The 12,256-nt window shown below is 41.2% G+C and overlaps 1 protein-coding gene across 1 annotated transcript in view; it reads right to left on the bottom strand.

Moving 5' to 3' along the window:
• CLVS1 (clavesin 1) overlaps positions 1-12,256 on the bottom strand; it is a 70,834-nt gene that overhangs the window by 58,139 nt on the left and 439 nt on the right. Inside the window, exon 2 of the mRNA XM_083623083.1 lies at positions 4,128-4,755. Within this exon, the coding sequence (XP_083479209.1) occupies positions 4,128-4,516 (389 nt within the window). The 5' untranslated portion in view covers positions 4,517-4,755. The remainder of the gene's footprint in view (positions 1-4,127; positions 4,756-12,256) is intronic.

Here is a 12,256-nt window from a genome sequence, read left to right as displayed (position 1 = left end):
TCTTTTAAAGTTGCTCTCACTGCCTCTTGTGGGAGCAAGTTCCATAATTCCATAGATCACAGTCTTCTTCACTATACTGAGATGATGCAACTTTTATGTCTCCTTCCCTTTCACCGATGTGTAAGTGGCCTCCATAGAAGTATGAAAGCAGGGTTGGTAGGATACACTTTGTGTTTGAAAATGAATAATGGAAATATGCTGGCCTACATAGAAAACACCATTTCCCATCTCATTTCAACAATCTAGGGCAATCTCAAACCACTTTTTCTTTCCCTTATACAATTTCAGCATGTGTAAAGAATTAGTTATGTCATCATGATAAAATTGATTTGAGATTGCAGGAGAGCTAGAAGTGCTTAGCATCAAAATGTGGACTCAAAATCCAGAGGTTTGTTTGGAGCTTTTCTATTAAATTAGAAGTTGTTCCCTCTGTTACATTGAGTTGCATTTTATTGACCACATCCTAAATATTTCTGATTTGCTTTTGTAACTTAAAAAAAAATCTACAGTAAAGCCATCCATCAATAGGAGCAGCAAAATATCAGTTGCCTAAAAGCCTGACAAAATAGATTTGGCTTGCCGAGGTTCCTAAATATAAGCCAAGATAGGCTAAACCAGATTTCTTTAGGTGAATGGGGCCACAACCAAACAGTCCCTGCCTTGAATCTTAGCAATAACAGCAAGTCAAGGAACAATCAAAGATAGCTGTTCAGAACTGGAAGAAAGACTGTCCCAAGCCAAGAGCTGTGGCCTTGGTAACAGTAAGACTACCATTTGTTTCAATGCAGATGGCATATGGGAAGGATACATTTGGTCAAAATATTATCCATAAAACCAGCTTTTTCTGTCACTCATTGGTCCATTTCTCAGGAACATGAATATGAGCCCATTTTACAGTATGCTTCCACTGAAGTCACTACACTACATCAGTCAAAAGGTGTAGAATTGCCATGTTCACAGGCAGCACACCACTGACTTCCCCAAATGCTTGCTTGGGTTGCTTGTGTAATCAGTTAATTAATTAAATGTATTTATAACCTGCCTTTCTCCAAAGTTGGGACTCAGCTGTTGCCATACTATATTCAATCCAAAAGGTTGTTTGCAGCTTTTCTTGTGCATTTCTCCTGGTGCACAGTATTTAGGGGGATGAATTTGAACCTAATACAATGGTACCTTGGTTCTCAAATGTAATCCGTTCCAGAAGTCTGTCCAACTGCCAAAACGTTAGAAAACCAAGGCGCAGCTACCAATTGGCACAGGCGCCCCAGAAACAATAGCTGACAGCCGCATCGGATGTTCGATTTCCAAAAAATGTTCGAAACACTTCTGGGTTTTTGGTGTTCAGGAGCCAAAATGTTTGAATACCAAGGCATTCAAGAACCAAGGTTTCACTGTATAGTAAAAGTTTGGGGACATCTGCTCTTGGGGAGGAATTCAATGCCATGCTCTTCTGCTCATTCTATCAGAGCAAGCATTTCAGCTTGTTGGATAAAACAATCCCCCTTATCCTCCACCCACATGCTATTTGATGTGTTATCCCGACCCTCCAGAGTGGATTTGGGAGAGGCGGGAGAAGGCGGTACACATTATGCTTGTGGGAGTCCTTGCACTAGCTTCCACTAGTGTGCCAGATTTGTTGAATTGGGGTTCCATATTTTTTTTTAAGGAATTCTTATTGGATCCATTTAAAACTGTAATGTAAGTGGTCACATGACAGCTCATTTAGATTTGTAGCTCTCACACAGGGAGAAAGTCTATAAAATGATTTTTGGATCTTTGCAGGCCATATGATTCATAAGCTTGTGAACTTGGTGCAAATGACACTAAGAATGAACTCCTTCCATTCATTTAAGACTGGAACTTTTGTCATCATAAGATAGGAATGGAAGAATAGTCTATTCCAAGACATGACTGACCCCTCTTGACCTGTATGAAGGAAGAACCTTGAATGAATGTTCATGATCTGAAAGTCACCATAGGGTAAGAACAAAAAAATAGTTATATAGCATTTATTTTTACCGATAAAATAAAATAGAAACTTGTCCTATGAGCATTCCCTTAGAGGTATTTTCAGTAGTGCTCAGCAATTTTCTTATCCTGGTACTTGTCAGTTAAGAAGTGATACACTGATTTTCTAATACTTACAAAATGCAGGGCTCAGGTACATGCCAAGTTTTGTTTTTGTTGTTTAAGAGTTTTCTGGTTGAAATCCACAAAACAGTTACCTGGGAATAAGTCTCATTGAACTCAGCAAGGCTTACTTCTGAATAGACATGTGTGAACACAGAACTTCCCTCTTCAGAATACTTCAAGAGCATCTACAACACATGAGCAACCATTTTAGAAAACTGAATTTCCTTGTTGAATACAGGTGGCCTTTCCAGTCATTGTCGGACTCCAACTCCCATCAGCCCCATCTGGAGGACCACAGGTTCTGCATTACAGAACAAGGCTTGGCTCATTTGCCTGAGCCAAGCAATGCACTCTGTTGGAATTTGCCAGGGTGGTGTTTAGCAGTTTGCTCCTGAATTCCCTTGTACTGGATTATGTGGGGAAACATTACAGAGGATTGTTTACAGGTACATCAGGGTTCAATCCTAACCCCACTTGCATGAAAGTAAGCCCCACTGAACTCAATGGGACTTACTTTTCAGTATACTTTATTAGGATTGTGCTTTTGGCTTCTGGGATCTTTTAGTCTTTCCCTCTCTCCTAGTTTAGTGAGGTATTTCTTTGTCACAGCTGTCTGGTAGGGGGAAGCATAAGGAGCCATCTGTCTGTCTATGCCATTGAGGACTGTACAAAAGCAGGACAGACGCATCTGTCTTAAGGGACCAACAACAACTGTCACAACTTGGGCCAAAGGCCCCTACAGACAGGGAAAGACAAGAGATTATAAGCATATTGCATGCTCCCTTAAACTGCTTTCTCCATATGCTTCTGCCGCTGGCCTGTTAGAACTACCTGTGATTCATAAAGCAGGACAGGGACAGGTTTAATTTGGATTGAATCAAGTGCATTATCTCATATCTCCTACATTATCCACCTGCACCCCTTCACATGTCATTGCACCAGTCTATTGTTCAGCTCAAAGCTCTCTTTTCTAACCCACAAGAAATTAATATGATGAACTGAAAAATGTAATTGTTTGAAGTGTAATTGGTCTGAACTAATGACTTCAATCTGTCATATGTAACTTCTGTGCTGATGCCGCTGACAACCGTCTTGGCAGCCCTGCATTTAATAGCATATTGCAGAAATAAAAGATGGTCAATGAGGGTTTGCAAAGCTCTTTTACCACTAACATGCCGGAAGCTGGAAAGGAATGGCAATTATTTCTTGGCAGTGCCTTGTGACTTCATTTTACCAGCCATTTACTGGCCTGTATTAAACGCCAAAGATTATCGCAGAAATGTATGGGAACATTTAAAAATATCCTTCTATTTTGACAGAAGGATGTGCTGGCAATCACACTTCCCAAATTAGAACATCTTGGCAAGCATGTGAGTTTGTCTTGATCAATATCTTTTAAAAGAATTTACACTGATTTTTGTAATCTCACATAGCAGTAATGCTCTGCCCTTTAAATCTGAGTCTCTGTACACTTGCAGTTAAGTGTCTGACATTTATAACTCTTGGGTTAATAAAGCAGAATTTATGGGCACCAGCTGGTATGGAAAGATTGGTTGTGAGCAAAGAAGCATTCATCCCCCTTGATCCTTTAGATTATTCAGTTTAAAAGTCTCCGCTTTTGTGGTCACATTGCATTTACCAGCATTATGGCATTAAAAACAACAACACACACACGCTCTTGTAACTGTGGCCACAGTTATCATATCACATATCAAGATATGGCCAACTGTGTAATATAATAGGCACTGAAGCACTTCCTGCAAATATTTTTGTTTGAAGCCTGCTGTATGTACGGGAATATGGGAACTCCATATCTGAAGCAAAAAGGGAGGAAATTCTTAACGCACATCTTTGACTATCAGATTCATCAGATCAACTCAGGATTTGAAAACAATTCAAAATAATTATTTCCCCATGTGTGTTGCTATTAACAATCAGTTAATGGTTTGTGTATTATTATTTTTTAAAAAGATAAGTACACTATCTACATTTACCTACTCTGATCCCAGTTGGCTGCAAAAAGCAAAAGTATCTTCCTGCCATAGTGATCACGGTTTTCCAGCACTCCTGGGAATCCATCAGTCAGAGCTCGTTTGATCCCAGGATCATCAGCCTTAAAATTTTTGAACATATCCAGGTTCAGCTGACGGTACTGGAAGTACTGAGCCAGTAATCTGAAGGCATCTGCTTGGTGAAACTTTCTGGCTCGGAGAAATCTCAGGATGAAGGCATCATCTGTACGTAAAAACCCAATGTCAGGCCTTGTGATGATCATGTCCCTGACCTGCTGGATGTCCTGGTGCAAAACATCTGGGTTTTCATTGAGTTCAAGGCGGGCTTTCTCTATCGTCTCTGGGCTGAGACCAGCATGTAAATGGGTCATCTTTGCAAAAGTCTCTTTTCCAAATCCTTAACTTCAGCAATTTCCTTAGAAGATATTCTGGTCCCATTCAACTAACAGTCTGTGGTGATCCATCCAAGTGCAATTTGTATTATATTTTGTAATATATTGAAGAATACAACGATGAGGAGTTTTCCATACCCATCCAAGGACTCTCAGATTCAGTTCATATCCTTAGATATCCATCCGTAGAAATGAATCACTCGTATCACCATCATTCTCTGAAAAATACATATATAACAACCACAGATTATATTTGTTTGTAAACAGACTGTACACATTTCCAAGCATGTGTATTTCCCCATTTTTCTTTAAATTGCTACTGCAGATCTGATTAAAATTTAAAGACCCAAACAGTTTTAGAATGAGCTACTTAGTACAATGCTATCATTATATATCTTGCATACATAATATAGAAGCCTCATGAACACAGCTTGATGAATTTATAATTGAACCGAGCCTTCAGCAATGCTGAAATTGCGCTGATTTAACATTATATTACAATTCCTTACTTAATTAGAATACAAATAACAATGGCACTGAGAGCTCAGTCAATGTCTTCCCAGATAGAGTTATACCAGTTTCCCTTAAGGAAGGCCCCTTTTAGGCCAACCTCAAGAAATGATGCCCCAAATAGTGGCTGTTCCTTACTTATTAGTCGGAGCTCCATTCCAGATGAGCCCACCATTTCCAAGTAGCCTCAGGGCAGCTTCACATATTAAAAAGGAGTTGCCACCAGTCAGTGACATGGTAGTAGACTAGTGGTGCTTCTTTGTAGCATATAAAGACATGTGCAGGGTGAACATGGATCAGATGCACGACCTGGGAACCTTTTCTAGGTCAAGAGCTATATTCCCTCAGGGCCAATTTTTCTGAGGCACATGCCAGTTGTGGGTGGGGCCAGAGGCAACAAGAGTCCAGTGTGGGCAGAGCAATAGATGTGAATCTTGCTATTATATATTAAGCTGCTTTTCAGCCATGAGAAAGCCAGAGGTTTTGAAACACATCTACACATCTCCTCATTCCCCTGTCCTTCATTCAGGCAAGCGAAAAAGCATGATTGTAGTTCAAGGATACAGTCCAGTGAGGCAAAAGCACTTCAGCAGGGCACAGACAGAAGGGTGGCCTGGGAGAGTCTTGAGGGCCCTACCCCGATCTACAAATTGCACATGTCATCTGTACAAATGTCACCAGCTGAATATGCAAGAGCCCTTGCACACCTGGCTTAATTTCTTTGCCCAATTACTGCTCCTAATTTTTTTAACCACCCACCCACTGCTGCACTGGTGCCTGCTGTGGCAAACATGCAAAATACAAAAAGCACACGACCTTTTCTAGTCACACAGTGCACATGCATGCCCCAACCATGGCTTCTCAGAGCATCAACCTGCAACAGGTCTACAGTTTGTAAGCAGATGTGCACCTCTCTTTCATAACATACACATTCATTGCAGAAAGCAAAGGTATAACCTTACTAAAGATAACTACCATACCGTTTGAAGCATCAGCCTTATAGGTTATTCCAGTTCCCTGTGCTGGCCTAGATACTAAAACTGATGGAGTGGTTTGGTTTGGTAAAGCCAAGAACTAGTTTTGTGCTACACCCTTACTGCATGGATAGAGGAGCATTTTTCGGCCTGATGGCAACCTTCTCTCAGGGACTGGGAGGACCAGAGGAAAAAGTGGGCAGAAGAATGGATCTGACTCTTCCTTTGTACAGAAGGCTACATTCCAGCCACAGAAAAACATGCTTCTACACATATGCTCCAGCATACATTTCATCCTCTGTCCAGGCAAGCAAGCAGTTCAAGGGCACATGCCAGCCCGGAAAAGCACTTGAGAAGGGCATGGGGTAGGACCAGTGAGTGGGGTGAATGGCCTGCAAGAAATCCTTTGGCAGGATAGAGAGGTGTGGAGGACCCCACTTGGCCACCAGGTGTGAGGTCTCACTCCCTGGTATAATGCATGGAACAGGAGACTGTCTTGCTCCAATGAGAGTGTTTTTGACACTTTTATAAAGTAATAGATGTGTGCTCCAGCACTGGAGACTGGTGCCCCAAAATAAAGACTACAAAATTGCCAAGACTTTCTGTAATGGGCACATGGTGTGGTAGATGTGCATTTCGGCTTGCAAGAGGGAATGATCCCCTCTCTGCTCCCCCTGCATGCTTCCACCCACAAGTCTGTTTAGGGGGTGGGACACATGAGGGGGAGGAGAGGGGAGAAACTCCATTGCACAAGTGGAAGTCCTTGTGCAGGACTTCTGCTGATGGGACTTACTAGTTGAATCTGGCCCAGTGGACTATGCACATGGTTGAATACTATTTCTGACAGTGCCAGCCTTCTTATGGGTGAATATATACTGGTGCATAGCTGAATGAGAGCCTTGGTGGTTTTTTCTTTAAGTAAGTCTCAGGGGAAGACTTCAGTAGTATTTATCTGCAGATCACGGCTTTTGAGGTTTACCGTTTCTGTGAAATATCCCACATTACATGTGCATACTGTGGTAACTAGACCACAATGAGTATTAGAAAGGGATTCTATTGTACACACTGGTGCATAATTCATTTTTATAAGCCTTCTTTCATTCTAACATCTGGCTTTAATGCAATATGCAGGCAGCCAGAATAATCAATATTGCTTTGAACAGCAGGGCTGTTTCCTGGAAGCATTACCAGGTGTTAACTACTATTGCTCCATTGAGATATTCTTACCTAGTGGCTGAAGACTTGCCTGCCATGGTGTTTTCATTTATAAAAATGCTTCCATGCCCAGTAGACCATTTCTCACACAACCTTCCCCGTTAATCCTTTAATTCTATTTTCAAAAAGCTTGTTCGGTCCACTAAGGGGCACATTGCCAAGGCATGGAAGGATTTCCAGGGATAGCCCTCCAGATGTTTGTTTGTTTGTTCTTTGCTTGCTACCATCAGCCCCAAGCAGGATTGTCAGTGGTCAGGGATTATGGGAGTTGTAGTCTGGCACCATCTGGAGGGCACCACTTTAGGTGGAGCCTTCTAGGTAAAGGATGGTGTAGTTTCAGGGGGCATCTCCAGCTGCCCTGTAAACTGATGTACATTCATAGACTTAGAACAAACTCCAGAAGTCCTTCAGAAGTTTGCACAAAAAGGAAAGTCTCTCCACTTCCCAGTCATCATAGAGCAGCCCACATAATCCAAATCAAAGTGCCCTAGAAATAGTATTCCCAGGACAAATAACTCTAAGATTGCAATCCTATTTATAGGTTGCTTCTAGACTGTTGTAGGATGCCATTGGTTGCCCTAAGCACCCACACAATATCACTGTCATCAAAATGTACCCACCCCCCATTTAATCTGGATTTACCTTTTCCAGGGGAAAGCCAGTTAATTGATTTTTTTTAAAAAAAAAATTGCCAATGATTGCAGTATTAAACTGCTGTCTGGAAGCATCCACAGTTATCTGGGATTAATGTCACTGAACTCAATGGAACTTGCTTTTGAGTTTACATCCATAGGTTTGCACTATCAATGACTTAATAAAAAACAAAATTATATTTTAAAAGTCTTTGATCCAGCATCATGCTTCTAATTTCAATTTATTTTGGAACTATTTATGAAGTGCAGACTGTCTTAGGATACTTGGAATATTGAAATAGTCTGGGCCTCTTTACCAGAGGCAGTGCAGGTTGTAATCACAGGCATAAGGTGATATTGGAGGATCATTTTTTTAAAAAACCAACCTATGTTTGGTTGGCCAAGAAACATCTTGGTGGCACCATCTTAAAATGTCTTCTGGACCATTGGTACTACTTTCCTCTCTTTGGATTACGATCCCCCATGTGCTGCTGCTTCCCTGCTGCCCTCCCCACCTGATCATTTTCATTCCTTCTCTGGTTTCCTCTGCCTTTGCAGACAGAGCTAACAGCACGACACAACACTCATCCTTTTCTCTGTGGTGTGAGCAATTGAATAATTTTAAACTTCTAGTTGTGGTATGAGCAAGACATTGGATGTTTTAAAAAACACACTCTAGTCTGCAATTCTACCTGGAATAATAAGTATAGTGGATTATATTAATTTTTAAAAAAAATAGCATAGACCATAGGTGGCCAATGTAATTCCTTCCTTTTGTACAACTCCAATCACCTCTGAGCATTGGTCATGTCAGGCATGGCCATGTACCACATCACTGGGCTTACTGGGAAGGAGAGGGGGAGGGCTAGGTGGCAGGTAGGCTGGTGCAGTGCAGGTGCAGCAGCAAGAACAGAAGATTGACTCCACCACTGCATACATGCACACTTACAACATTTTCTTTGCATGCAGCATTTCCATAATTAAAACCATGCTCAAGGCAGCTTACAACATGAACAAAACTGCACAATTAAAAATATAACAAAAGTCATAAATGGTAAATAAAACACATCAAAAAGTACACAGCCAAACTGAGCAATGTCCACCCCAAGCCACCCACCCCACTATCCCTCCCATCTCCCGCCCAGTAAGCATAGAAATATGGCTGATGGGAGGCCAGGTGCATAGCACTGCCTGCCCCTAGGGCATCCTGGCTGGGGCTCATGGGAGCTGGAGTCCAGCAATACCTGGAGGGATGGATTTCCCTGATATATATGGTGGTGGTGGTTCTTAATGGAAGGAGCATAGCCAAAGATGCAAGGGAAAAGCATTAAATGACTCTGGTTCTCAGCTCAGTATACCTGAAGGAGCATCTCCACCCCCATTGTTCTGCCCAAGCGCCAAGGGCCTTCTTGCAGTTCCCCCACGGTGAGAAGCAAAGCTACAGGGAACCAGGCAGAGGGCCTTCTTGGTGGTGGCACCCGCCCTGTGGAACTCCCTCCCATCAGATGTCAAGGAAATAAAAAACTACCTGACATTTAGAAGACATCTGAAGGCAGCCCTGTTCAGGGAAGTTTTTAATGTGTGACATTTTAATGTATTTTAAATCTTTGTTGGGAGCCGCCCAGAATGGCTGGGGAAACCCAGCCAGATCAGTAATTTTAGAGCAATAATATACTGTAATTTTCAACGGCGAACAACCATTCACGCTACATAAAAGAGCAAGCAACAGAGAGAAAGAATGATCTTTTTACCCAAGTCAGAAACAAAATCTCAGGGCAGCTTCTTAGGAGATAATTTTGTAATGAGCTTCAATATTTAAATCCTAAAGATAAGATTGCTGCATAAGAGGTGAAATGCACATATATGTTTTATTTGGTGCTTGCTGAAAGCTTAAAATTTAAAGCGCATGTGAGAAGGCAAGGTATGTCCTCACCTTTGCTTTAAAGGTTGCCAACCAAAAAGAATATACGTACATGTCCTGTACATGGGGTACAGCATGCATATCCATTTGTTAGGGTACTGTGTCCCCATTTAGAATTTCTCATATGAGAAATGTGATGACCCATAACTATTGTAAGTTCAGGTGACTCCAATTAATATAATGAAATTTCATCACTGAGTAGTGCCAGCCAAGCACTTGCGAGTGTGGTTGTTCAACAGGACGTTGCCAGAAAGGAAGTGTGTGGGCACGAAGGAAAACCAGACGGTACTGTAGGATGACTCAGTATTACAGTATATAGTTCCAGCAGTGGGGGCATTATGTTAATAAATTACTTTTAAGCTCTTTTAATTTGAATTGTATGAAGTATGCAGGACAAAAAGCATCCATAATTGCTTTGCAAAGGAATATGCACTACAATTATGTGTGTTATTGTCTGTGGTAAATGTTAAGAGACTACAAATACTGCAAATACTAGAGAGAAAAGCCAGAAAATTCTAACACACTCAGAGCAAAACACAAATTTTGCACCTGTTTCCATACTTAACTAGTGAATTGCTTAGTGGTAAATGTCTGAAACAAGCCATTATGCAAACATTTATAACATTTACTGGTAAATCTCTAGGCCAATAATCAAAGATCATCGTCATGTCCATCCTTAACCTGCACATGTGGTATTTACCAAGGTACAACTTAAAATCTCTCAAATGAATTTTGCAATACAGCCATGTCTAACATTTACCAGTGAATTTCAAGAACTACCAAGCAAATGCTATGATTTCACCCTCAGTTCCTCAGTTGTCTCTTCTTTTCCATAGTATGCATGTGTCTTGTGAAAAATTAACAATTGCATACACAAAATAAAGACTTTGCAGTGGCTGACATGGCTAATATTTCAGTCTTTATTTACATGGAAGTAATGACTACTGATTTCAGGATAATTTACTTTCATTAAGTGCTTTAAAGAAAAAAATGTACTATGTTTCTTTGTGATGGGGATAGGGGATAAACTACTTATCAACAAAGCAAACAAACCTTTCTGTATTAAAGGCATAACTTCAAATTACATTTGGAATTTTCCTGAATAATGTATCATTGGGCGAACCACTGATCTGCAGGCCTAATTCTGCACTTTCTAGTTACTGAACACAATACTTAATTAGAGTACATAGATGAGCACTGCAAATAAGTGAGGCTGGAGAGCAAAGACTCTCTGAAAAGTGAAAACAATGTTTTGTGATCACACATCCAACCATCATAATGCCTATTTGAAAGTAGCAGAGAGCTTTATCATTCCTTTGAAAGCTCTGGTTCCTATAAATTATCTGTGTTTTTTAGAGCAGGGATGAGTCAACAAAACTGGGAGGATTATAAACAAAACTGCCTAAAATGACTAATTTCTTTCCTTTCTTTTTTAAAAAAACTTACTAAACTGTGACTTAGGCCTTTGCAAGCAAGTCAGCAAAAGATTTTCAAAATGATAAACAACCTACTACCAGCTGAAAGAGAAAAGTCATACCTTTGCTGTTTGGTGCATGACATCATGCTGTTATATAACGTCATTTTACTTGTTGGCACTGCACTAACTTTTAATGTACCAGACCAGAAAAATCTGTGTTATCATCTGATTAGACCATGAAAGCCCAGGAAATCTCTCTCTGATCTGCCCTTTCCTTCCAAATATAAACCAATCACTGTCTACTTATGAACAAAGAACAGCCATCTGTTCTTTAACTTTAATAATATTTTCTCTCCACCCCCCCAACCGCCCCCATTCCCAGTGATATATCGAGCCACTGGCAGAGGCCATTAGAAAATATTTTCAGCAGCAGAAATTGCTTGTGAAAACGCCAATATAACACTTAGATGTGTTGGGAATGGGTGTGTATGTTAAAATCCTTCCATTTGCTTCGAAGATAGATAGATGATGGAAGCACTTCCTTACTTTCTGCAGTAAATGCTACAGAGAGGAATGGGTGGAAGTGATTCACTCTCCCTCCTCCCTGTCCCATATTAATAGGGATGCTTTCTCGCCGAGAAGGAAATTCTATTGACCCTGTTTGATTTCCCCAGTACATCCTTCAGCTTCTGTTTTAATATGCCTGAAGGAAGCAGACGACGATTTGCTTAGAAGCAAGCGGCATATCTGCAACTACCCCGGGGAGGCACCGCGCTATCCTACCCCTCGCAACTCTCTCAGGCTTTGCTTTCCCTTCTCTAAATGGGTAACCTTCACCTGAACTTCCCCTCCTCAACTTGTGCCTTCTCTGAGGTTTGGGGGTGGGAGGGCGGCCGATAAGGATTCTTCATTCCCTCCAGCCCTGTTTTTCAGCTGATCCCTTGAGAATTGCGGGATGCTCAGTTTAAGCAGAATTTTTTTTTGCGGGGGGGGGGTGGTTAAAAAGCAGAAAAGGGTAGCCGAAAGGCAGGGAAGAAAGATGGGTGGGGG

The sequence above is a fragment of the Podarcis filfolensis genome, assembly GCF_964270895.1.
Source record: "Podarcis filfolensis genome assembly, chromosome: 7".
Lineage (NCBI taxonomy): Eukaryota > Metazoa > Chordata > Lepidosauria > Squamata > Lacertidae > Podarcis > Podarcis filfolensis.
This window is presented reverse-complemented; position numbering and strand designations above follow the sequence as displayed.